Raw genomic sequence first — 26,989 nt, forward strand, 5'->3', positions numbered from 1 at the left:
GAAAAGACACTGAGAAAAAAAAGAGCCTTTGCTTTAACAATGGCCGCCATGCTTTCTCGTTTGTCTTCTGATAATTGTTGTCTGTCTAGTGTCAGTGACGTAAAAGACGGATTTAATGCGACGTGACCATCAAACAGCAGTCGCTTTCTACAACATCGGATATGTATCAGATTCAGTACCACATACGAAAGTGACCCAGGTCAGATTTGAAAATATTGGATTTGTGCCATGATCGGATAGATGGGTCGCATAGGGTCAAAAAAGTCGGATTTGATGCGCTTTCGCCTGCAGTGTGAACGTAGCCTGAGACTGCTTCACAGCCACATTGTTAAATGTGGTTCATAGTTCTAAATGTGTTAAATTGTCAGTGAGAACAGAGAAACACTAACTGACTGTCTGGTCCATTGTAATTGCTGTCACTGGGGTAATACCATGTAAGGGACTATTGTACTTTGTACTGTATTCATTCCTTCATACTTTGTGCTCTGGTGACAATTTTGTTATTTTGTTGAATAAAAGACATATTTGGCTGACACGAGTATTTGACCAGGACTACACAGTGATGAGTGCAGGACAAACTCTCTGACTTTCCTTTGAGAGATAAAGACATGGATGTGTACATGAAATGGATTGAAAACATTAGATAGAAAGCAATTATATGTGACCCCTGACTCACTCTAAATAGTTTAGAACAGCCAAAACTACAGACTAGGTTTAGCAGGATTACAATAGGAAATGAGGTGACCGTGGAGTGAAATGGCTGGAGACAGGAAATGAGCAACAATGGTTATTATTTTGTACAGAATTGAAAATTAAATGGCCTGTATTTGCATAGCACTTTACTAGTCCCTAAGTAGCCACAGCCACCCTGGGGCGCACTGACAGAGGCGAGGCTGCCGGACACTGGCGCCACCAGGCCCTCTGACCACCACCAGTAGGCAACGGGTGAAGTGTCTTGCCCAAGGACACAACGACCGAGACTGTCCAAGCCGGGGCTCGAACTGGCAACCCTCCGATTACAAGGCGAACTCCCAACTCTTGAGCCACGATCGCCCCAGTAAATCAGACACAAATTCCACAATAACAGCAGTAATAGTAATGATAAGCCGGCATAACAAAAATAACCTACTGAGCTCAATATTTCAATTTCTGGTCATTTGTCAGGTCTGGATTCCTTATTAGTCTAGTCAGGGTTTCTTACTAGTCTAGTTCTTTTTTCCTTGGTTTTGTGGTTTGTGTGTTACCACTTTTATGCCTCTCTTGAGGGAGAGATTAGTTTAGTCTGGGCACAGGCTCGCTACCTCTATCCGGAGAGAATCCAAAATCTTAGTTGCTTTATCACACGAACAGAACACCTAGCCAAAATGACAGAAAATTCCGCACAGACCATCCGAAGCCTGTCTCGTCTACCTTCCACGTGCAAAAAACCAAGCTCGTGTGTAATGGTGGTCCGGTGCTTGGAAGGCGGGACTGAAACCGCTTCCAACAAATGAAATGGCCATTACCCAATGTGATCCGTAAAAAGAAAAATAAAGTTTGATAGAGGATCACACTTCTTTCAAAATAAATTTGTCTTTTCAAAATAAGAGAGTGGAAATACATTTATACAAATAAAGAGAAAGCAAGAAAGAATAACAACAAAAGCTACTGGGTTACATACACTTGTGTGTAAAGTGGTTAAGTAGAGCAGAGAAGTGCTAGTGTATATAAGAACCAGTCAATTTATCATAGTTGTCATTACCTGGATCTATAGTACCATTAGAAACCTTGAAGTTGTTTTGTGTCTAAGACTGCATTTTTGATCTGCATAATATTGCTAAAATTAAAAACATGGTGTCTAAGAGTGATATTGAAAAAAATTGTTCATGCATTTATGGATGGAACCATTTTGATTCCCTTTTAAATAATCCTAAGTCCTAAAAGCTATCTGTAAGCTCTTCACATTGTGTTCATTGTATTTATTCCACAACCAGTCAAGGCAGGTGTTCATAAAAAACAACTACCCTCTCAGATGCATCATTTCTAATTTGGTTTCTTTGACTTCGTCTACGCCTCCATTTCTTTATCTCTCACAGGAAATGTCAGAGCGCTTGTGTTCGGCTCTTTTTCAAGGGGAGGTAACATAAATGAGCCCAGAGACGGGGGGGGGGGGGGGCAGATTAAAAAAACACAAGGTTTATTACCACAACTGAAAACACATAGTGAAACGACTCACTAGGCACTGAGGCAATTCAAACAAAAAAACAACTCTCAAATTTTCAAATAACACAAGAACACTAATAGAACACGAGTCATCTCAAAGGCCACAACTCAAAAAACAGAGGCTCAAAAGGCAGCGGCACAAAGGCAGAGGCAGGAGGGACAGCCTACGTCTGTTCAAGAGAGTCGAACATGAGTGAAGAATCCTCAGCCTTTTGTACTCCCAGGTAAACGCAGGCAGCCGCAGCAGCCAACGGTGTGTGTGGACTGGTCAAATACTCGTGTCAGCCAAAAGCGTTTCTCTATTCTCACTGACAATTTAAAGCATTTAGAACTATGAACCACGTTTGGTAAATGAATTGATTTTTATATAGCCCTTTTCTATTCTCCCGGAGTACTCAAAGCGCTGTATAGCCTCATTTACACCCACTTCTAAACTCAAGTGTAAACTAACCAACATTCACACTCTGGGGGGGGGCATTTTTCTGTCCTGTACAATGAGATGATAAACATGTCAGCCGACTGACTAATTCTACATATACTGTGGTTTAAAATACAGGAATTTGATTGGACTGTTAAATTCAAATTTTAAAGATAAATGCCAGAGATTTTCACTCGTCTTTGATGCCATCAAAATGAAGTTCAGTGATCCCATATTTGAGCACACGTAATAAAAAACTTCACATTGCAAAAGGGAAGTAAAAACATTTTCTTAATGGCATATAGTTTCATTTTACAACACAATTACTGTGAAATAAAGCATGCAGAATACCTTTTAAACAATCACAGTCACATACATGAATAAAATGTCATTTTTATTTAACTTTCATACTGGATTGATTTTTTTTTTTGTGATCAACATTTTATTGATTTAAAACGGGGTTGGGGGGGGGGGGGTACAGACATATACAGTACAACTGTAAACTGCAGTAGCAAAGCAAACATTAGCAAACAAGGCATAGGGACAGCAAAGAAAAGACACAACAACACAAAGTTAAAACCAATTGTTGCCTCTTCCAGGAGATAACTCTGGATGAGAAGGTTTTCCAAGCGTCAACAGTCGTGGGTCGAGCTTTATTTAATTTTGCTGTGGTATGTTCAAAACCAATAACACGGATAAGACATCGTCTCCAGAATGATTCCATACAAATGTCAGGACAGAAGCATTGCTTTGTAATAGTCTTCTTTGCGCTGGATTGATATTTTTGTTTGGACCGCAAAAACAAAAATTTCCGTAGTTATCTTTTTAAAAAGTTCCCAGATGGTCCTAAAATTATACTTCAGAAAGTATTTTAGTTAAAATCACTGTAGACGGCCTGTGGGCGTCCTCTCTCTGCAGACATGAGGTAATATAAGGATTGCTCTGAATTTTTTGCTTCATCTCAGTGGATTTCTTCCCATGTTTTCCAGACTCTTGACTATGAAACCCAAGCGTCCTATACTTTCAAGGTGGAAGCATTTAATGCAGAGCTAGATCCCCGTTTCCTCCATCTGGGGCCCTTCAAGGACTCTGTGACAGTCGAAATTAACGTACTGGATGTGGACGAGCCTCCTGTCTTCACCACGCCTTACTATTCTTTGGACGTGTACGAGGACACTCCCCCAGGAACCATCATTGGCTCAGTGACCGCTTATGACCTGGATGCTAGTAGCAGTGCTGTCAGGTGGAAAGCGCTTCACAGATCTGTGGAATTATGTCAACAGACTGTTTATTTTTTTAAGTATTGTTAACAGTATTATTCATTTCCTGGAAGGCTGGAAATTGTAACGATGTTGTTCTACATTATAGTTTGAATTGGATTCTTGTTCACCAAGTAACAGTTTAACCAATTAAGAGAGTTAATTTGTTAAATAATCAAATATGATTCCATATAAAAAGCACGTTAAGAACTCTGAAGTGAAACTATTGATTAATTACCACGAACTGACAGATCACTGCAGACGTATAACTTTCAGGCAGAAAAAGCTTTTAAAACCAGTCAGTAATATTTTTAAAAGTTCTTTTTTATTTGACTGATGAGTTTATACATGCAATTAGTTTTTATGTCTGGTTGACCAAATTAAATTTCTATAAAAATGTAAAATGAAGTTAAAGTCCATGGACTGTCTGATGTGTGCAGGTATTCTCTGGAGTGGCAGACTGGCTCTGACAGCTTTTTTGACATTGAGACGGTGGAAGGAATCATATCCACTAATGAATACTTGGACAGAGAGACAGCTGTTCAGCACAATATCACTGTGGTGGCAACCAAACTTAGTAAGTATTCCACACCAATAACTACACACAACCACCAACAGTATACTTGTGTGTCAGAAACTGTACAGACACTAACTGTGCAAACAGGTCATCTCATAACCATCTCATCAACTAAACAAATGTTAGTTAGAAATTCCAACATAAATGTTGAGTGATAAGTTATCAATGGGAGAAAACTCGTATAAGAAAAGTGTTCTTATCAGGGGGCACACTATTCACCAAGACTGCATTTTCTTATATAGAAAATCCTGCTTTGCGAGGACCCAGGAGTCGATTTAGAATGAGAAATTTAGTATAATATACAAATTTAATTTACTTTTCAGACCTCACAAACGTAAAAAACATGAATCCTTCCTTTTTTCTTTTTTCAAAGCTTGTTCTTAGCACTGCTGCCTCACAGCTATAAGGTCCCAGGTTTAAATCCACCATCGGGACGTTTAATGTATCGTCTGCATGTTCTCCGTGTGGCTGCATGGGTTCACTTTGACTCTGCACTCCAAAGACATGCAGTTAGTGGAGATGGGTTCATTGGTTATTCTAGATTCTTGGTATTTCTCACTGAGTTAGCCCTGCAACAGAAATGTACCAATAATTGTTTCTTCTAGCCAATAAGTGTTTTGCGTGTTATATATTTGTCTTCACTGTATTAAGTGACAAGAAACAAATGCAGTGTGAACAAAACAGAACACTATCCCCTCACGATTCACACTTTACATACAGTGATGTGGGAAAAGGGTTCCTCATTTTCTCTTTTTGTGTATTTTTGTATAGAACCGGACCATCGAAAACATCCATAAATTACTACTTATTAAAAACCGCAGTCATCACAGCTTATAAAAATCACTGTCATGTATTGAAAAAAATAAGATCATGTAGAAACTAGAACATAACACTGAGAACAAGTTCATGATTCAGTCCTTTAGATGACAGCGTCTGTAAGGTGAATACCCAGAATGCCTCTCTTCAATGATAAGTCATGGTTTCCACTGTTGGAGGCACTGGAACATGTTCAATGGCACAAAACTGTGATGATGCTGCATCATGTTTCATATCATTAAAGTGGGCTGCTACTCGATAATCTTTATCAAATCAGTGAATAGCTTTTCGATGTTTGCCTTTTCTCTGCGGTTCCCTGTGCTGTTGCACATATATGCAACATTGTGATTCATGCAGAGTTACTTGATTAGAGTTGAGTAAAAAATGTGGAGCTGGAAGTAAAGAAACGTTTGCAGGACATGCCCACAATTGTTACCTAATGTATTCTTTGCAGGTGACCTACTCAAAAATCAGAGCCAAGCTAATGGTAGTTTGAAGCCCACAGGATGTTCGGGTCACACTGGCTGTGATGAATATATTTGGCTGTCACACTAATTATACACGGCTTCATGCTGACCCTCACAGATAATCCTTCGCTGTCTGCAGAAGTGTTAGTGAAGGTCAACGTCCTGGATGTGAATGAGTTCCCTCCTCAGCTCACTGCTCCTTCAGATACATTCGTCTGTGAGAACTCCAGAGCTGGACAGGTATGCTGAGCTACAGCACATACAAAGATCTTCATCACAGGTATTTGTTAAATACATTAACTGGGCAATAGTCAAGGATTTCCATAGCTCAGCCATGGAAATCCTTGACATGAAGCTCCCCATGCAGTGTTTGTGCTGATGTTGGTGTAAGAGGAGGTTTGGAACTGAGCACCGGCTTCAGCACTCAGCAACCTTGTCCTGTAACTACGTGATGACAACAATTGTTTTTACTCAACTGAGAATATTTCTGTTTCGTGGGGGTAGTGTGAGGTTGTCATCGGGAGTAGGTGTGCACTGCATCAGCACAGACTAAACCCGTGTGGTGAATCCAGATATTTTCAGTTCACAAGTTGTTCTGTGTTTTTCTTGAGTGTGTTTAGCACACAATCTTCCTGTTTTGCTGAGCAGGTGATCCAGACAGTTGGCGCTGTGGACGAGGACCAGCCCCCTGTAGGCCAGAGGTTCTTCTTCAAGTCCTCCAAGGAGCTCCGAAACAGAAACTTCACTGTTAGAGATTATGGAAGTAAGTCAAAGAGTAGCGGCTACTAAAGAGTAACTACAGCTTTTGTGTTGTGTGGGAGATGCACATGCATCTCTGAGATCAACCATAAACAGAGTTTTTCCCATTTGTAGTGCTCTTTGTACCTGTGACATGTTTATGGTGCAGAGAGTCTTCAGTCAGATATATCAGCGATGATACACTTCTCCTTGCAAACAGTAGGACTCAGGGTACCTTATCAAGCAGATGGCTCATGTCCAGTGTGACCGTGTCAGAATTTTTATTGACTGAGCTGCTGATTTATAAACATTTTGATACATGGAGGCTGTGAAAGGCTCCGTCTCACCTGGGAGGGTTAGACCCACCCAGGTGAGTGTGGGCGGTTTGGTGGGGATGAAATGCACGAGCTGCTCCACCGCCGGGAGTTCAGCGAGCCCCAAAATTTTACCGTCAGCGATCTCCAGACCAGAGTAAGACTTGATGGAAACTCTGTGGTGAAAGGTTTTATCCCAGTAACCCCTCATTTCCTGCATACATGCCACGACAGCAGGAATCAGCTGCTTGGTGGAGGACTGGAGAGTGTCTGACAAGCAGGCAATATTTTCCTGTCAGACAGATCCCTCTCCTCCCCCCTGTCATTCTGCGCTGCAGGCCGTCTAATGGACAGCGTGGCTGCTGCACGATTACCTATTGTCACGGTCTGCAGAGGCAGGTCGTGCGGTGGTGTGTGTAATGGACCCAGGAGCGTACACAAGTGAGTAGACGGGAGTGAGTTTAACAGAAAGCGAGCCTTTAATATGACTGAAGACCAGGAATACAAACACAGCAGGGATAGCGTGGCTAAACTATAACTAAACTGGGAAAACTAATACTGTGACAAACTAAGAGAACTCTGAGACGAAGATGATCACAAAAGACTGATCGTGAAAACATGGGGGTGAGAACACAGACGACGCGACACAGACTACATGAAACACAGAGACTAAATACACAAGAGGGATGATCAGGGGAAGTGGCCACACATGGGAACACAGCTGACACAGATAAACATAACAAGACATGGCAGGAGTAAACAACACTGACGGGAGACTGTCAAAGTAAAACAGGAAGTACACAGGTGCAAACAGGAGGAGAGAGAGAGCGCGGGCATAGTGGGCTGGGGAAACATGGAATGAAACAAGGAGCAGATGAGGGCTCACAGATACATAGAGGGGCACACAGGGGATAAAAGTCACAAGGGGAAGTCAAATAAGGAACAACACAACAGGACAACTTAGGAAACATGACCTAAATAAGGAATGAAATACAAAAATACAAGAAACTAAGAATACTGGGCCCACATGGCCCAGGACCATGACACCTATCTCATGTAAATCGACCTCAGTTTCCCCACCGGTGGAGCTGCCAGGCTGCGATGCCTGGGTAGAAGGCAGAACGGCATTAACTTTGTCCTGCTTGTTTTCATCTCCAAGGATATCCATATTAACATCCTCTTCCTCATCTTAATTCTTTTTTTCCAGTTCAAGAGGTTTTCTCCTCTCTTCAACCAGATATTTAAAGTCAAGGGGCAGATTGAAGAGAGGAGTGAACTCCGCCTCCAGGTCCTTGACCATTTCCCCCTAGCAAGCAGTGGCTTTGCCGAATTAGCCACTGGGATTTTCCTACATCGATGGGAAAGGAAAGAATCGATTTTTGGGCCCACCACCACTCGCAAACACCACTCCCACTCCTGGAAAAGGAGGGACCCTGTGTCTGTGAAGTGATTGGTCTGTCTTGGACAGGCATGGTGGTAGTTGAGCTTCTGTGATTGTTCACGCCAGAGGGCACTTCCCCCTTAGTGAGATACCAGTGTGGTTTGGAACAAAACGCGTGTCAACCTAAATAACACTTTAATGTCTAAATATGTCTGTGAAGGTTCTCAGTCATCCAGGTCATCGTAGTCTAAGGAGCTTGGAAAAAAAAGCGTCTGGACTTCTTTGAGTTGCTTGAAGACGTTTCACCTCTCATCCAAGAAGCTTCTTCAGTTCCCTGAACATGTTCCCTCTAAGCCTGAAGGGAGAAAGAAGGAACACACACATGTAAAGGAAGCACTCAAAACATGTAGTTATCCTAACTGAGAGTTTATAAAGTCAGCAAAGAGGCACAGAAAAGAAGACCAGACACCAGCGAGGGAGAATAAGAAAGACAGACCCAACAACATTGTCATCCCCTATGTAGCCGGTGTATCAGAGAAACTCAGGAGTTTTCGCCAAGCACGACATCCCAGTGTACTTCAGACCCAGCAACACGCTCAGACAGAAACTGGTTCACCCGAAAGACAAAACTCCAAGACACAGACTTAACAATGTGGTGTATGCTGTACAGTGTAGCGAGGAATGCCCAGACCTCTACATCGGAGAGACCAAACAGGGTGGGGCCAGGTTTCACAATGAGCTCACCTGAAATCCTGCCTGATTGGGACCCACACCCATTTTCACACCTTAGCTCATGTGATCATCAGGGGGTCCTTTGTCCCTCTTTGGGGGGAAAGTCCCACTGCGTTTTAAATCTGGGACTCTCCACCATTTGACTCTTAGAACTGAAGAAGCTTCTTTAATGTCTAAAAATAAAACTTGTGTTACAGAAATACAGTGTGTCAAATCATGGGCCCTGTGAATAATGGTGCATGAGACCACATTGAAACTGATGTTAAGGACAGTAGCCCCGTCTCACAGGAAAACATGCCTGTCCACCGTGTGCCTCTTCAAAGTGTGAAGTGGACACACATACAGAAGTTGCGTTACTTCAAATTATATTACCAACTTGTATAAAAGGCAAGAAGTTGGTAATGAGCAAAAAAACATATGAACTACATTCCAGAGTCTGTAATCACCAGAAGGATTAAAATTGACGGCTAATATGTATTTACATTAAAAATGTATGAATAATATCAGTTGTAATGCTGTCCTGTGATTATTTAATGTTGCCTTGAAATCACAAATCTCCATCTGCTGTTACTGCTGCGTACTGTTACTTATTGTAAATTCTGCATGTCGACCAGCATGCAGTATAACAGTATAACATTTTATCTACTGTCTGTATAAATGCTAAATGATACCAGAGGTCCCAGTTGTCCCTCTGGTCCCTCTTATGCTTTGCTTTTAGGACTAATTTAAGCCAAACTGCCAACTTACTTGTTTCATTTCAATGAAAGCAAGCCTGAGAGTGTTTATACCTGGCTTACATACCAATTATTACCTGACCAGTCCAATTATTAATTAGCAGTAATTATTATGTTACTATGCATGATGTTGTACATAGTTGTTGTATGTAATGTAATAATAACGCAGCATCCCTGTTGATCTTACAGACAACACTGCTGGGATTGTGACTCGACATTCAGCTTTCCAGCGGCGGCTGCAGGATGTCTACATCCTTCCTGTTGTAGTTGAGGACAGCGGTTACCCCGCTCAGAGCAGCACAGCTACCCTGACCATCAGAGTGTGTTCCTGTGAGACTGTGGGCTCACCTCTGACCTGCTCACCAGTGGCCATGTTCCTGCCCGCTGAGCTCAGTGCTCAAGCTTTGTTGGCTATTCTTCTGAGCATTGCTCTGCTGATTGGTAAGCTAGTCTCGCTATAATGTTGTGTCATGTATAAACACTCAAACTCTGGGGTTAGCACTGCAAACTGCAGTCTTATGTGCAGTGTGTTCTGACTGAATTTTACTTTTTGCACTGTTGACATTAGGTAGCCTAAAAATCTTTCTTAATGTTGTTTAATGAAGAAAATCATTCTTGGCACAACAGACCAGTTAATATTTTATTAACCTCCCACCAGGTCACAAGCAAATCAATTTATGTATTTATTTTTTGTTATAAACATTCTGTTTATATTGGACATACAGGTGAAAATACAATGTGCAAATTCCATATGAATATAAGGAGCTCTAAGGTTTTGAGCTTGATGATGACAAACTGATGCTGAACCTGAGCATATTACTCTGGTTCTCAGCCTGTTCAGGTAATCTGATGTTTTAAATTAGGGCTGATAATAAACCTGAAGTAGATAAATGAATAAATAAAGAACTTCATCACTTTTACTGCGTACACAGAACTGGATGGCTTTGAATACAATGTTGCTTTTACAAGACTGTTATTGAAAAGCAAAGAAACATTGTTTAGAAAACCTGCAGGATGTGGAAGAGTTTTGATGTAATGATGGATGGAGGGCTGCAGTGATCCATACAGGACACACAGCATGAAGGTGTGAGGGACCACACGACAGAGAGCAAGGGGCGACTCGAACAATATATACTTACCAGAATTCAATTCAATTCAATTTTATTTATATAGCGCCAAATCACAACAAAAGTCGCCTCAAGGCGCTTCATAGATACAGAGAAAAACCCAACAATCATATGACCCCCTATGAGCAGCACTTTGGCGACAGTGGGAAGAAAAAACTCCCTTTTAACAGGAAGAAACCTCCGACAGAACCAGACTCAGGGAAGACAGGATAAAGACATGCTGTGGAAGAGAGACAGAGTTTAATAACAGATATGATTCAATGCAGAGAGGTCTGTTAACACACAGTGAGTGAAGAAGAAACACCCAGTGCATCATGGGAATCCCCCAGCAGCCTACGTCTATTGCATCATAACTAAGGGAGGATTCAGGGTCACCTGGTCCAGCCCTAACTATATGCTTTAGCAAAAAGGAAAGTTTGAAGCCTAATCTTGAAAGTAGAGATAGTGTCTGTCTCCTGAATCCAAACTGGAAAGAATAACAACAAAAGATGCAAAGGGTGGGATACAGCTGGAAACTATAACATGATGAGACACGCAATAAACACACCACTAGTCTGAACAAGGAACCATGGTTAGTTTAACAGGAGGACCAGACAGGACAGCACAGAGAGACGGATGAGATCAGGGACACAAGAGAACAAATCAGGGAAAATGAGACACAAAGGCACAGAGGGACGACAACCACAGGAAACACCAGATCGAAGGTCCGTGAACAAACACAAGACTTACTTCACACACGAGACTAAAGGACAAAACACAGAGACCAAGATAAACAACAATAGGAGGCATGAATACAACAGGACACAAGCAATAAACTGAAACTAGATACAATACAGTAAACGACTCAATAAATGCAGAAAAATGACAAAACACTGGGTGGATGACCCCTTATGGTGCCTGTCTTGCCCATCCTGGTGTTTGAACCTCAGTGGGGTATACTGCATTGCAACACGTTCCTAAAGTATTGTCCAAACATTGATCTAAAATCCAGCAGATTTGATTGCACCATGTAATGTTTTATACATTTATATTTTTAAGGATCATGTATGTGTGGTCACCATGGTAACCAGTGCTTCTCTCTGTTTTCTGCCTTGCAGGTATGTCAGTGTTATACATGAGTCAGAGGCCCCAGAAAGTGAAAGACACGCTGATGAGATCAAAAGAAGACATCCGTGATAATGTCATTCACTATGACGACGAGGGAGGTGGCGAGGCTGACACTGACGCGTTTCACATGGGCACCTTGTGCAAAACAGACCACAGCAGCATCTCCAACAAGAAGAAAAATGGCTATGGCGACGGCATTCTGATGCATCTCAGCACCCACTGTGACAATGTCAGGTCACCTGACATCCATCTGCAAACAGCCAGCTTCATCGCCACCGGGAACAAGCCTCCACTCTTCTGCCGCGGCAGGGCGACCCAAGGCGATGCTGAATTGATCAGAGAGGTCATTGAACACCGACTGAAGGAGAGCCAGCAGGGGTACGCGGCCCTACCTGCTGATTCACTGGCAACCTACGCATACGAGGGGGATGGCTCAGAGGCGCGTTCTCTCTCATCCATAGAGGACTCTTTTGTACTTGACAGTTTAGGGGATTTTAGCTCGCTTGGCGACTGGGGGCAGCCATTTAAAACACTGGCTAGCATCCTTGACAAGCAGCCACCGTCTCTCTTTAACGAGAGCTGAGAGGAAATTGAACTGAATATTAGTTCAGTTAAGCCAAATATTATTGAACATGTCACTTGTCAATGTATTTCTAAAGGTGCTGCTGACGTTTTCATACAAAAGGTGTCTTGAAGCTGTGATCTCAACAGAGGCTTGTTGTTACATTTCAGTAAGTAGTTTTTTTTCCCATGTCATTTTCTCATTATTACATCTGTTTCTCTGCATGTGTGGACTGGATGGGTTGTTGCTGCAATCTGGTGGGAATTTCAAGTCAACGGCACCTTGAAAAATATATTTAGTTAAACAATTGGTGATGTGTGTGTATGTGTGCATAATATTCAACCATCCAGTTTCTTCCACTTATCTGGGGCCTCAGCCCCAGCAGAGAAGCCCAGACCTCCCTCTCTCCAGCAACTTCTTCTAGCGTGTCCAGGGGAACACCAGGGTGTTCCCAGATCAGCTGAGAACAATGATCTCTCCAGCGTTTCCTGGCTCTTCCCTGTGGGACATGCCTGCAAACCTCAATAAGGAGGCGTCAGATGCCTGAAATATACATTTTTAAACGTGACAGACACTAGAACGATGTAAGAATTGTCAGAATGATAAAACCAAACTTGTTCACGTCGGTAGTATTTATATGCTTCCACATCATCCAAGGGTCTGTCTTCTGTCTTCTCTCAAGTCTCAGCTTTCAAGCATTCTCCCAGTGGAACCTGATTTGGTTCATCTTTGGATTCACCTTAGTTTGGACAAGCTGGCAAGTAGGTTGCAAAAGTGAATATAAGTAAACCTCTTAACTGGTCAGTAAGGACCCATACAGGTTTAGAGTGGGGTTTTGTTTTAGCTACTATAAAACGACCATTTGTGTTACTTTCAAGTGTCATACGTCAATGAGCAGTAATGTTTTTCCATTTAACAATGTTCCAGATTGGTGATTTATTTTATAAAAAGAGCTAAATGTTGCTTTGAATCTAACTCCAGATGCATCTCAGTGGGTTAGTGCTAATGAGTTCATGTGTGTGACCTGTAAGCTAAAAATCCAGACTGGAAGGTAAATGTGTTATTAACTCATATTAATTTGTTTCATTGTTTTATGAAATGTTCAATCGTGCGCCTAAATAAAGTCAGAACCACAGCCACCAAAGCCACTTCTATGTGCTCATTATTATTTGAAAAATGTGATTTATTTACAAAACTACTGGTTTAAAATAACATAAAACAAAAATTGCAGTTAAAAATAACAGTTAATAACATGACAGCAAATGAGAGGGGCTATGATTGTGCTTGCCTTTCAAACACAAAGACAGGATTGTATTTTTTTTCCTGTGTTTTAGGTCCCTCACACCTTTCAAGAGCTACTAACATTAAATTGTATGTTTTATGAATGTTTTTAGGGAGTCTGCCCCTAAGTCACCAGACACTTTGTCAGAGCTTGCATCACTGAATTTTCCTTCTCCAGATTCAGAAGAGTTCCACCTCCTTTGTGGCCTATTGCTAATGACCTTTTCTTTGTCAAAGCCATCCATCCATCAGCTGCTGACCTCCCTTCAGAGAAAGACTGAACTCAGAGTGGTAAAGCTCAAAAAATCTTTATTTTACATTTCTGGAAATGGAGACTGAACACACATGCTCAGGTCTGAATTTTCTGCAGCTAAATCCATATATATATATATATATATATATATATATATATATATATATATATATATATATATATATATATATATATATTTCTGCACTACGTCACACCGACACACCGTTTACTTAGTTCCTCTTTTTTGTGTCTGGTTTCCTGTGCAGCTCTGCACTAAACTTCCCCTTTCTAAAGTCTGTTGCCAGATCGACCTGTCACCCTCTGACCTAGTTGTTTCTTATGCCTCTATTGCAAAGTACAAAAGACAATATAATCAGAAAATAAGCATTAAGAATATATATTTATATCGTAACATTACATAAAGTTTTCTGTACTTAATTTTAAAAAGGGGAAAGCCATTCAAATTCTGAAGTAAAAAAAGCTAAATGAACATTCTCCAAGTGTGGTGATTTCATATTTATTATCTGGGATTTTGAAAGACTTTTCTGCTTGGTTGCAAACCTGCCTAAATTCATATTAGTTATTACTTCCATTACAACAATTAATTTTGGTTCTTGTTGTCATCGTCCTGGGTCGGTGACCCAGCGCTTTAAGTTTATTATTATCATTTTCCAATTTATTATCATGATTATTATTGTTTGAGTTCTACGTGTTATATTCGGTCTGCCTCTGAGTCTGCGTCTGTATCTGTCTGTCTATGGCAGGGCTGCCCAATCCCAGTCCTTGAGAGCTACTATCCTGCAGCTTTTAGATGCATCCCTACTCCAACACAGCTGAATCAAATGGTTTGATTACCTCTTCAGCATGCCATCGTGTTTGGCAAAGGCCTGATAACAAACCATTCATTTGATTCGGGTGTGTGGGAACAAGGATGCATCTAAAAGCTGCAGGACGGTAGCTCTCGAGGACCGGGACTGAGCACCCCTGGTCTATGGTGTCACCCCGTCTGTTTGTGAATCTGTCTGTTTAGTTCAATGTCTTGTCTGGTTCCATGTGTCTGAGTTTCCTGTTTTATTGTGAAGGTCTGTGTCGTATGTGAGTGTGCTCAGTTTACGTTTCCCCTGTCTCATCAGCTGTGATTTCTCCCAGGTGTGTTCCCCTCCTGTCTCTCATCCCTTGATTACTGCCATCTGTGTATTTAAGCCCTGTGTTTCTCTGTGTCAGTGTCGCGTTGTACCCTCAACTTGCTGTGTGTTTGTAATGTCCTGTCCGCCAGCACCTCGGTGTAGAGTTTTGTTTTTGTAAGTTTTATTTCGTGAATCATTCCTCCAGGAATAAAGCTGCGTTTTCAGCTTATTCCCATCTCCAAGAGTCCTGCAATTTTGGGTCCACCACTTCTGCTTGCCTGCCACACAGCCAACCATGACACTTGTGACATGATATGTACTACTATGTGATCGATAAGCATTTAGGAAGCTTATTTCCAATCTTACCAACCACTCCAAGCCATTTAGACTTTATAAAAAGAAACAAATAGTTAGTGCCTGTTAGAACCACTAAAGATCCGAGGACGACATTATAATTGAAACCTGATAACTAGAAACAGAGATTACATTTGTTTAAAAAGAATATATAATTCAACACATCCCCCTTCCTTTTCAATTATCAAAATTTGTATATCTATGAGGGAAATGTACTGGTAGTTAGAAAAGCCAGCAAAAAACATTAGCTTTCTTAATAATAAAATATTGTTGAATAGTGTGAAATATATCACTTCATTAAAGAAACTTTGAAATATCGTATAGGTACGGTAATTCATGTAGAAAAACAATTGGTTGCATTAATAGTTTTATTAGGGTGAAAAGAGTAAAAGTCTACATTCAGGGGACACCAGAGTATCTCATCTTAAATAACATATGGTTAATATTCTGTAATTTTATAAATGTTAAAAGTAGGGCCATGTGTTACCATCAATATGATGAAAATAGTGACAGTCGGGACAATCATAACATTATACAAAACAAATATACTGCCATAGCTTTCTTTATTCCCCTTGCCATCAATGGGATATTTCCAAAGCAAAAAAACAAATCCCGTCATACTGTCTGTTGAAAACTTTGTCATGGTCATAGTTGTAATCCTTTGGCTTTTTTTTCTGGTGTAATTACAGTTACTAGTTTAAGAAATGCTGTCATTGAATCACATATAACAAAAATCCCAAGTACATTTTTTCAAGACATTTGCATAATGAGTTTAATAAATAGATAAATATATTTGTGGGTAAATATTAAATAGATATTACACTTTTTAACTTAAATCCCAACTAAAAAAGAAAAGAAGAAGTAAACAGTAACATAAAAAAAAATCCTTTCACAGTTGTAGTGTTTTTATGGGGTTTCCATGATTTACCATTTAATAGATGGTAAAGACAAAGAGTGCGACTAATAGAGGGATTACATTCATTCTGACAGAAGATGCGTGACTTGTTGTTGTCGTGGATGATATAGCTGTTGAAGGCATTTTAGTGGTTGTTGTTGCAGCTGTTGTCATGGTTGGAGCAGCTGTTGGTGGTGGTGGAGCTGCAGTTATTGTTGTTGTGGCAGCAGTTGTTGTGGTTGGAGCAACTGTTGTTGTTGTTGCTGTTGTACCAGCAGTTGTAGTGGTTCGAGCAGTTGTTGTGGTTGTTGCCACGGTAGTTGTGATTGGAGCAGTTGTTGTTGTGGTTGAAGTAGCTGTTGTTGTTGTTGGAGCTGCAGCTGATGTTGTTGTTGTTGCCACTGTAGTTGTGATTGGAGCAACTGTTGTCGTGGTTGTTGCCACGGTAGTTGTGATTGGAGGAGTTGTTGTTGTGGTTGAAGTAGCTGTTGTTGCTGTTGTTGTTGGAGCTGCAGCTGATGTTGTTGTAGAAGCAGTCGTTGTGGTTGGACCAACTGTTGTTGTTGTGGTTGGAGAAGCTGTTGTTGTTGGAGCAGCAGCTGATGTTGTTGTAGCAGCAGTTGTTGTGGTTGGAAAGGTTGTTGTTTGAGCAGCAGTTATAGTTGTTGGAACAACTGTTATTGTGATTGGAGCAGCAGTTGTAGTGGTTGGAGCAGTTGTTGTTGTAGCAACTGTTGTTGTGGTTGGTGTCACAGTTGTTGTGGTTGGTGTCACAGTTGTTGTGGTTGGAGCTGCAGCTGATGTTGTTGTAGCATCAGTTGTAGTGGTTGGAGTAGCTGTTGTTGTTGGAGCTGCCGCTGATGTTGTTGTTGTTGCCACTGTAGTTGTGATTGGAGCAGCTGTTGTCGTGGTTGGTGCCACAGTTGTTGTGGTTGGAGTAGCTGTTGTTGTTGGAGCAGCCGCTGACGTTGTTGTTGTTGCCACTGTTGTTGTGGTTGGAGCAGCTGTTGTCGTGGTTGGTGGAACAGCTGTTGTCGTGGTTGGTGCCACAGCTGTTGTTGTGGTTGGACCAGCTGTTGTTGTTATGGTTGGAGCAGCTGCTGTTGTTGTTGTTGGAGCAGCTGCTGTTGTGGTTGGAGCAGCTGTGGTTGTGGTTGGTGCCACAGTTGTTGTGGTTGGAGCAGCTGTGTTTTTTGTTGTAGTAGCAGTTGTAGTGGTTGGAGCAACTGTTGTTATTGTTGTTGGAGCAGCAGTTGTTGTGGTTGTTGCTACGGTAGTTGTGATTGGAGCAGCTGTTGTTGTGGTTGTTGCCACGGTAGTTGTGATTGGAGGAGTTGTTGTTGTGGTTGAAGTAGCTGTTGTTGTTGTTGGAGCTGCAGCTGATGTTGTTGTTGTTGCCACTGTAGTTGTGATTGGAGCAACTGTTGTCGTGGTTGTTGCCACGGTAGTTGTGATTGGAGGAGTTGTTGTTGTGGTTGAAGTAGCTGTTGTTGCTGTTGTTGTTGGAGCTGCAGCTGATGTTGTTGTAGAAGCAGTCGTTGTGGTTGGACCAACTGTTGTTGTTGTGGTTGGAGAAGCTGTTGTTGTTGGAGCAGCAGCTGATGTTGTTGTAGCAGCAGTTGTTGTGGTTGGAAAGGTTGTTGTTTGAGCAGCAGTTATAGTTGTTGGAACAACTGTTATTGTGATTGGAGCAGCAGTTGTAGTGGTTGGAGCAGTTGTTGTTGTAGCAACTGTTGTTGTGGTTGGTGTCACAGTTGTTGTGGTTGGTGTCACAGTTGTTGTGGTTGGAGCTGCAGCTGATGTTGTTGTAGCATCAGTTGTAGTGGTTGGAGTAGCTGTTGTTGTTGGAGCTGCCGCTGATGTTGTTGTCGTTGCCACTGTAGTTGTGATTGGAGCAGCTGTTGTCGTGGTTGGTGCCACAGTTGTTGTGGTTGGAGTAGCTGTTGTTGTTGGAGCAGCCGCTGACGTTGTTGTTGTTGCCACTGTTGTTGTGGTTGGAGCAGCTGTTGTCGTGGTTGGTGGAACAGCTGTTGTCGTGGTTGGTGCCACAGCTGTTGTTGTGGTTGGACCAGCTGTTGTTGTTATGGTTGGAGCAGCTGCTGTTGTTGTTGTTGGAGCAGCTGCTGTTGTGGTTGGAGCAGCTGTGGTTGTGGTTGGTGCCACAGTTGTTGTGGTTGGAGCAGCTGTGTTTTTTGTTGTAGTAGCAGTTGTAGTGGTTGGAGCAACTGTTGTTATTGTTGTTGGAGCAGCAGTTGTTGTGGTTGTTGCTACGGTAGTTGTGATTGGAGCAGCTGTTGTTGTGGTTGTTGCCACGGTAGTTGTGATTGGAGGAGTTGTTGTTGTGGTTGAAGTAGCTGTTGTTGTTGTTGTTGTTGTTGTTGGAGCTGCAGCTGATGTTGTTGTAGAAGCAGTCGTTGTGGTTGGACCAACTGTTGTTATTGTGGTTGGAGAAGCTGTTGTTGTTGGAGCAGCAGCTGATGTTGTTGTAGCAGCAGTTGTTGTGGTTGGAACAGTTGTTGTTGTAGCAACTGTTGTTGTGGTTGGTGTCAGAGTTGTTGTGGTTGGAGTAGCAGTTGTTGTGGCTGGAGCTGCAGCTGATGTTGTTGTAGCATCAGTTGTAGAGGTTGGAGTAGCTGTTGCTGTTGGAGTTGCTGCTGATGTTGTTGTTGTTGCCACTGTAGTTGTGATTGGAGCAGCTGTTGTTGTGGTTGGTGCCACAGTTGTTGTGGTTGGAGTAGCAGTTGTTGTGGCTGGAGCTGCAGCTGATGTTGTTGTAGCATCAGTTGTAGTGGTTGGAGTAGCTGTTGTTGTTGGAGTTGCCGCTGATGTTGTTGTTGTTGCCACTGTTGCTGTGGTTGGAGCAGCTGTTGTCGTGGTTGGTGCCACAGCTGTTGTTGTGGTTGGACCAGCTGTTGTTGTTATTGTTGGAGCAGCTGCTGTTGTGGTTGGAGCAGCTGTTGTTGTGGTTGTAACAGCAGTTGTTGTGGTTGGAGCAGCTGTTGTTGTGGTTGGAGCAGCTGTTGTTGTGGTGGTTGAAGCAGCTGTTGTTGTTATGGTTGGAGCAGCTGCTGTTGTTGTTGTTGGAGCAGCTGCTGTTGTGGTTGGAGCAGCTGTGGTTGTGGTTGGTGCCACTGTTGTTGTGGTTGGAGCAGCTGTTGTGGTTGGAGCAGCAGTGGTTGTTGTTGTTGCCACTGTAGTTGTGGTTGGAGCAGCTGCTGTTGTGGTTGGAGCAGCTGCTGTTGTTGTAGCAGCTGTTGTTGTTGTTGGACCTGCAGTTGTTGTGGCTTGAGCAGCTATTGTTGTTGTTGGAGCATCAGTTGTAGTGGTTGGTGCCACAGTTGTTGTGGTTGGAGCAGCAGTGGTTGTGGTTGGAGCAGCTGTGGTTGTGGTTGGAGTTGCTGCTGTTGCTGTTGGAGCAGCAGCTGATGTTGTTGTAGCAGCAGTTGTTGTGGTTGGAACAGTTGTTGTTGTAGCAACTGTTGTGGTGGTTGGTGTCAGAGTTGTTGTGGTTGGAGTAGCAGTTGTTGTGGCTGGAGCTGCAGCTGATGTTGTTGTAGCATCAGTTGTAGAGGTTGGAGTAGCTGTTGCTGTTGGAGTTGCTGCTGATGTTGTTGTTGTTGCCACTGTAGTTGTGATTGGAGCAGCTGTTGTTGTGGTTGGTGCCACAGTTGTTGTGGTTGGAGTAGCAGTTGTTGTGGCTGGAGCTGCAGCTGATGTTGTTGTAGCATCAGTTGTAGTGGTTGGAGTAGCTGTTGTTGTTGGAGTTGCCGCTGATGTTGTTGTTGTTGCCACTGTTGCTGTGGTTGGAGCAGCTGTTGTCGTGGTTGGTGCCACAGCTGTTGTTGTGGTTGGACCAGCTGTTGTTGTTATGGTTGGAGCAGCTGCTGTTGTTGTTGTTGGAGCAGCTGCTGTTGTGGTTGGAGCAGCTGTGGTTGTGGTTGGTGCCACAGTTGTTGTGGTTGGAGCAGCAGTGGTTGTGGTTGGAGCAGCTGTGGTTGTGGTTGGAGTTGCTGCTGTTGTAGTTGGAGCAACCGTTGTTGTTTTCTGAGCAGCTGTTGTTGTGGTTGTAAAAGCAGTTGTTGTGGTTGGAGCAGCTGTTGTTGTGGTTGGAGCAGCTGTTGTTGTGGTGGTTGAAGCAGCTGTTGTTGTTATGGTTGGAGCAGCTGCTGTTGTTGTTGTTGGAGCAGCTGCTGTTGTGGTTGGAGCAGCTGTGGTTGTGGTTGGTGCCACAGTTGTTGTGGTTGGAGCAGCTGTTGTTGTTGGAGCAGCAGTGGTTGTTGTTGTTGCCACTGTAGTTGTGGTTGGAGCAGCTGCTGTTGTTGGAGCAGCTGTGGTTGTTGTTGGAGCAGCAGTTGTAGTCGTTGGAGCAGCTGTGGTTGTTGTTGGAGCAGCAGTTGTTGTGGTTTGACCAACTGATGTTGTTGTAGCATCAGTTGTAGTGGTTGGAGTAGCTGTTGTTGTTGGAGTTGCCGCTGATGTTGTTGTTGTTGCCACTGTTGCTGTGGTTGGAGCAGCTGTTGTCGTGGTTGGTGCCACAGCTGTTGTTGTGGTTGGACCAGCTGTTGTTGTTATTGTTGGAGCAGCTGCTGTTGTTGTTGTTGGAGCAGCTGTTGTCGTGGTTGGTGCCACAGCTGGGCCCTGTTTCAGGAAGCCGGTTTAGTGGAAAAACTGAGTAAGTATACCCTGAGTTAACGAAAACTCTGGGTTTTCGGTTTCACAAAGCGAGTTCAGCTGCAGCCTGAGTGAGTCACTATGACGACACACTCCGTGAAGCTAACCTGCCCCCTAGCAGGTTTACTACAACTAACCCTGACTGTCTCCGCCCCTTTGTCGGAAACCTGACAGTAGGAAGTGTCGGACATGGCGTGCCACTTCCTTGAAGAGCCAGTAGATCGTGAAGCCCAAATTCTCCGCAGAGCTCTCCGCCGGGAGAGAGTGATTAGAGCGCGTTTGGACATTTTATCATTTCCTGATGATTTTCTGTGCGAACGTTACCGTTTCTCAGCACAATCTATAATTTATTTGGATAACATCCTCAGGCCATATATTACGCATGTGACACATCGCGGACATGCTCTCAGTTCATTGCATATTATTTGTATTGCACTTCGGTTTCTTGCAAACGGGAGCTTTCTGTATAATATTGGTGACGCTGAGCACGTTTCCAAGGCTACCGTCTGTCGGGCAGTCAGGAATGTTACAGTTGCACTGAAACGTCTCCTGTACTCGTCTGTGGTGTTCCCCGGTCACAGACCCACAAGATTTATCAAAGAGGGATGCCACAAAATTGCAGGTATCAGGATGACCAAAACTTAATGTATGATGTGGTGATACTTGGACTACTACTTAAATTGCACATTTATTTTCAGGGTTCCCAGGCGTGATTGGCTGTACAGATGGCACTCACATTCCAATCATTGCTCCTTCAGTAAATGAAGGAGACTATGTGAACAGGAAGTCTTTCCACAGCATTAATGTACAGGTACATAGTTCCCTGTAGCATGTCAAACTAACAAATTATTTCATTATAGTAATGGATGCTAATTTGTGTTCTCTGCACTGTGAAGATCATATGTGATGCTGCCAACATTATCACAAATGTGGAAGCCAAGTGGCCAGGCTCTGTCCATGACTCACAAATATTCCGTGAATGTACACTGAGCACAAAATTTGGACATGGTGAGTTGAGAATACTTTAAAATATATAAAGACCAATTGCTTCAGGGACATTTGAACTGAAGTGTACCCTTCTGTCTTAGGAGAGTTCACTGGCTACTTGCTTGGTGATAGGGGGTATCCATGTTTACCCTATTTGCTTACCCCTTACCCTGACCCTGAACCGGGCCCACAGCAGCGATATAATCTGGCTAATTGCAGGACAAGAGCCAGAATTGAAATGACTATCGGAATGCTTAAGGCCCGGTTCCAGTGCCTGCAAAGACTCAGGGTCACCCCAGAAAGGGCATGTGACATTATTGTGGCATGTGTGATTCTTCACAACATTGCCACAATTAGAGGAGAACACTGTCCTTCTGAACCAAACATCAGCAGTGATCCAAACCATGAACATCCTGACCCTCCCACGGACATACAAGATGGAAGCGCAGTCAGAGACACCATATGTCACAATCATTTCTTTTGACCCATCACCTCAACATGTTGAAAGAAGAATAAACAGATTTTTTGTTCAACTGGCTTTATTGGTCGCCTGTGTTTCCTGTACACAAAGTATTACTAGTACTGCATTTCGTTGCCCTGTACCTGTGCATGTGCAATGACAATAAAGTTGAATTCTATTCTATTCTATTCTATTCTATTAAAAGATGTAAACCTCATAAAGTGTCTCTGTTGCTTCCTCCTCTGTAACAGCTGTCAATGTTTCTTCATTATTTTCCTGTAGTAAAGAAATAAACAACATTGCTGTTCTACTGTAAACTCATATAATCTGTGGAGTATTACTCACAACTGCATGTTGGTCTGGCTCAACAGGAGGCTGCACCAGATGCAGTACACCATCACCATCAACTGATAGAATATGAGGTTTATACAGGTCACTTATAACTTACAAGGGACCAAATGGCAATTAACAAACATACCAAGCACCTTACACTTCATTGTCATTATGCTCTCAAAGACAACCAAGACTGAGGCAAGGCAAAATCAGTAGGAAAATAACTTCACTACAAAATAATTCATTATGGTAAAGAGTTTATCAAATGAATGTGTCGCACTGCAAAGGTGACTGTGAAGAAAGGATGTATGCACATCATGTATTATTTTGAATTTACCCCCTATGTAGGCACTTGTGTCTTGCGGGGTTATTGACTCAGAGGATGTCCCCGCAGAGATGCCTTCGGCCACAGGGCGCCCACTGTTTTGGCTGAGGGCCAACTGCTCAGCCTCTGTGAGTGGTGGTGGTGGAGGACCCCCACCTGTTTTTCGGGCCTCCGCTTTTTTTCTGTTGGCTATAACGGGCCACATTTGAGCATACAGAGTAAGCAAATATGTACTTGTAATGTGCTCAGATAATTTCAATAAGTGCTTACAGAAAGAAAATTAATGTAGCCTCTAACTGCAATTGATTTACATGGGACAAACAGACCAAGCACTATGGCTCATAATACAATTACACCTTACCTGTTTGGACTATATTTTTATATTTCATTTTTACTTGCTGCCAGGCACGTTTGGGGCCTGTTGGGTTGCACCTGCGCTCACATCACATCACAAAATAAAATGTATAAAATAACAAATAAAATAACATATGATAAAATAACGTGTTAAATGGGTGGAAATCCCTAGATCAATGTTTATATTAACACTCACGCATTGACTCTGTCGGCTATGTTTTGCCATGCATGCTCCCTTTCTTTTGCAGCTGTGGCTGTGTTACTTTTTTCTGCAAAATTTGCATGTTATCGGCATATGCTGCCATCAGAATTTCGGCCTCAAGCGCTGTGAAATACGTTGACCGCGCCTTCTTTCCCTCCGTCTCCATGGTGACTCGCTTAATCTGTGCTCCGCTTATCAGGGCTTTATGTATCCTCGTCCGCGCGCTTCACTTGGGGTTAAAGCAACTCCGCGTTGATTGAACTAATTGTTATCAGCCTTTCTGAAACCGAATATTCCGAGTTGGACAGTTCGGGGTTACTCAACCCTGAGTATCGTTTTTCACTCTGAGTTTTCTAAACCGGCTTCCTGAAATAGGGCCCTGTTGTTGTTTTTGGAGCAGCAGTTGTAGTGGTTGGAGCAACTGTTGTTGTGGTTTGAGATGCAGTTGTAGTGGTTGGAGCAGCTGGTGTTGTTGTTGGAGCAGCTGTTGTTGTGGTTGGAGCAACTGTTGTTGTGGTTGGAGCAGCAGTTGTAGTGGTTTGAGCAGCTGGTGTTGTTGTTGGCGCAGCTGTTGTTGTGGTTGGAGCAGCTGTGGTTGTTGTTTGAGCAGCAGTTGTTGTTGGAGCAGCAGTTGTAGTGGTTGGAGCAACTGTTGTTGTGGTTGGATCAGTTGTTGTTGTGGTTGCAGCAGCTGTTGTTGTGGTTTGTGCCACAGTTGTTGTGGTTTGTTCCACAGTTGTTGTGGTTGGAGCAACTGTTGTTGTGGTTGGAGCAGTTGTTGTTGTTGTTGGAGCAGCAGTTGTTGTGGTTGGAGCAACTGTTGTTGTTGGAGCAGCAGTTGTTGTGGTTGGAGCAGCTGTTGTTGTGGTTGCAGCAGCTGTTGTTGTGGTTGGTGCCACAGTTGTTGTGGTTTGTGCCAAAGTTGTTGTGGTTGGAGCAGCTGTTGTTGTGGTTGGAGCAGCGGTTGTAGTGGTTGGAGCATCTGGTGTTGTTGTTGGAGCAGCTGTTGTTGTGGTTTGAGCAGCTGTTGTAGTGGCTTGAGCAGCTGTTGTTGTGGTTGGAGCAGCTGTTGTTGTTGGTGGAGCAGCAGTTGTAGTGGTTGGAGTAACTGTTGTTGTTGTTTGAGCAGCAGTTGTTGTTGGAGCAGCAGTTGTAGTGGTTGGAGAAGCTGTTGTTGTGGTTGCAGCAGCTGTTGTTGTGGTTTGTGCCACAGTTGTTGTGGTTTGTGCCACAGTTGTTGTCGTTGGAGCAGTTGTTGTTGTGCTTTGAGCAGCTGTTGTTGTTGTTGGAGCAGCAGTTGTTGTGGTTGGAGCAACTGTTGTTGTGGTTGGAGCAGCGGTTGTAGTGGTTGGAGCATCTGGTGTTGTTGTTGGAGAAGCTGTTGTTGTGGTTTGAGCAGCAGTGGTTGGAGCAGCTGTAGTTGTTGTGGTTTGAGCAGCTGTTGTAGTGGCTTGAGCAGCTGTTGTTGTGGTTTGAGCAGCTGTTGTTGTGGTTTGAGCAGCTGTTGTTGTTTTTGGAGCAGCAGTTGTAGTGGTTGGAGCAGCTGGTGTTGTTGTTGGAGCAACTGTTGTTGTGGTTTGAGATGCAGTTGTAGTGGTTGGAGCAGCTGGTGTTGTTGTTGGAGCAGCTGTTGTTGTGGTTGGAGCAACTGTTGTTGTGGTTGGAGCAGCAGTTGTAGTGGTTTGAGCAGCTGGTGTTGTTGTTGGCGCAGCTGTTGTTGTGGTTGGAGCAGCTGTGGTTGTTGTTTGAGCAGCAGTTGTTGTTGGAGCAGCAGTTGTAGTGGTTGGAGCAACTGTTGTTGTGGTTGGATCAGTTGTTGTTGTGGTTGCAGCAGCTGTTGTTGTGGTTTGTGCCACAGTTGTTGTGGTTTGTTCCACAGTTGTTGTGGTTGGAGCAACTGTTGTTGTGGTTGGAGCAGTTGTTGTTGTTGTTGGAGCAGCAGTTGTTGTGGTTGGAGCAACTGTTGTTGTTGGAGCAGCAGTTGTTGTGGTTGGAGCAGCTGTTGTTGTGGTTGCAGCAGCTGTTGTTGTGGTTGGTGCCACAGTTGTTGTGGTTTGTGCCAAAGTTGTTGTGGTTGGAGCAGCTGTTGTTGTGGTTGGAGCAGTTGTTGTTGTTGTTGGAGCAGCTGTTGTTGTGGTTGGAGCGGCATTTGTAGTGGTTGGAGCAGCTGTTGTTGTGGTTGGAGCAGCTGTTGTTGTGGTTGCAGCAACTGTTGTTGTTGTACGAGCAGCAGTTGTAGTGGTTTGAGCAGCTGTTGTTGTTGTTGGAGCAGCTGTTGTTGTGGGTGGTGCCACAGTTGTTGTGGTTTGTGCCACAGTTGTTGTGGTTGGAGCAGCTGTTGTTGTTGGAGCAACTGTTGTTGTGGTTGGAGCAGCAGTTGTAGTGGTTGGAGCAACTGTTGTTGTGGTTGGAGCAGCTGTTGTTATGGTTGCAGCAGCTGTTGTTGTGGTTTGTGCCACAGTTGTAGTGGTTTGAGCAGCTGATGTTGTTGTTGGAGCAGCTGTTGTTGTGGTTGGAGCAGCTGTTGTTGTGGTTGGAGCAGCTGTTGTTGTGGTTGAGGTTGAGGACTGAGCTGCATGCTTTGCAGGATCTAAATAGATAGCCCTGCATGAGGAAGACGCAGCGGATACTCTCTGATCCCAAGCACCCCAGCCTTTTCACACTCCTGCTGTCCGGCAGATGGTTCAGGAGCATTCAGAACCACACTAGCAGATAGCAGGGATAGTTTTTACCCACAAGCCACCAGGCTTTTGAACTGCTGACATTCTTACACCAGCTGTCGTCATGGTGTAAGGCCAATAACCTCCTCCTCAACAACAACCAACGAACTCATAATAGACTTCAGAAGGAAAAAGGCGGAGACCCAACCACTATTCATTAATGGGGACTGTGTAGAAAGGGTGGCAAGCTTCCGCTTCCTGGGAGTCAACATAGAGGAGAACCTTTCCTGGAGTGTGAACACCTCCGAGCTGCTGAGAAAGGCCCAACAGAGACTGTACTTCCAGAGAATTCTCAGGAGGAATAACATCACACAGAGACTGCTGGTGTCCTTCTACAGAGCCACCATTGAGAGTGTTCTAACTTACTGCATATGCATCTGGTACACTAGCTGCACAGTGGCTCAGAGGAAAGCACTCCAAGGGATCATTAACACCGCCCAAAAGATCACTGGCTGCCCTCTCCCCACACTGGAAGATCTGCACCCGCTGTCTTAAAAAAGCCCAAAACATCATAAAAGACACCTCACATCCTGGCCACTCCCTGTTTGAACTGTTGCCCCCAGGCAGACGGTACAGAGCAATCAGTGTAAGGA

General features: G+C 43.4%; 2 protein-coding genes across 4 annotated transcripts in view; one reads left to right on the forward strand and one right to left on the reverse strand.

Annotated features, from left to right (window-relative positions):
- The window catches only part of LOC146554285 (cadherin-12-like), a 49,780-nt gene extending 36,211 nt beyond the window's left edge, over positions 1-13,569 (forward strand). For all 3 annotated transcript variants that reach the window (XM_085253496.1, XM_085253497.1, XM_085253498.1), the window contains 6 exons: positions 3,610-3,863; positions 4,320-4,456; positions 5,858-5,979; positions 6,388-6,502; positions 9,828-10,079; positions 11,863-13,569. In XM_085253496.1, coding sequence (XP_085109622.1) covers positions 3,610-3,863; positions 4,320-4,456; positions 5,858-5,979; positions 6,388-6,502; positions 9,828-10,079; positions 11,863-12,455 — 1,473 coding nt within the window. In that variant the 3' untranslated portion in view covers positions 12,456-13,569. The remainder of the gene's footprint in view (positions 1-3,609; positions 3,864-4,319; positions 4,457-5,857; positions 5,980-6,387; positions 6,503-9,827; positions 10,080-11,862) is intronic.
- Positions 12,891-26,462, reverse strand: LOC146554288 (uncharacterized). The gene is made up of 6 exons (XM_085253230.1): positions 26,440-26,462; positions 24,050-26,280; positions 20,506-20,729; positions 19,966-20,388; positions 18,775-19,557; positions 12,891-12,977 (listed from the first exon to the last, which is right to left on the reverse strand). Exons 1-6 carry the CDS (start codon positions 26,460-26,462, stop codon positions 12,891-12,893), a joined length of 3,771 nt encoding a protein of 1,256 aa, XP_085109356.1.
- Between the last annotated feature and the right edge of the window lie 527 nt (positions 26,463-26,989).

This window comes from Mchenga conophoros, linkage group LG18 (assembly GCF_057382185.1).
Source record: "Mchenga conophoros isolate Kocher_MC1m ecotype Shallow Benthic linkage group LG18, M_conophoros_male_GT1.1, whole genome shotgun sequence".
Taxonomy (NCBI): Eukaryota; Metazoa; Chordata; class Actinopteri; order Cichliformes; family Cichlidae; genus Mchenga; species Mchenga conophoros.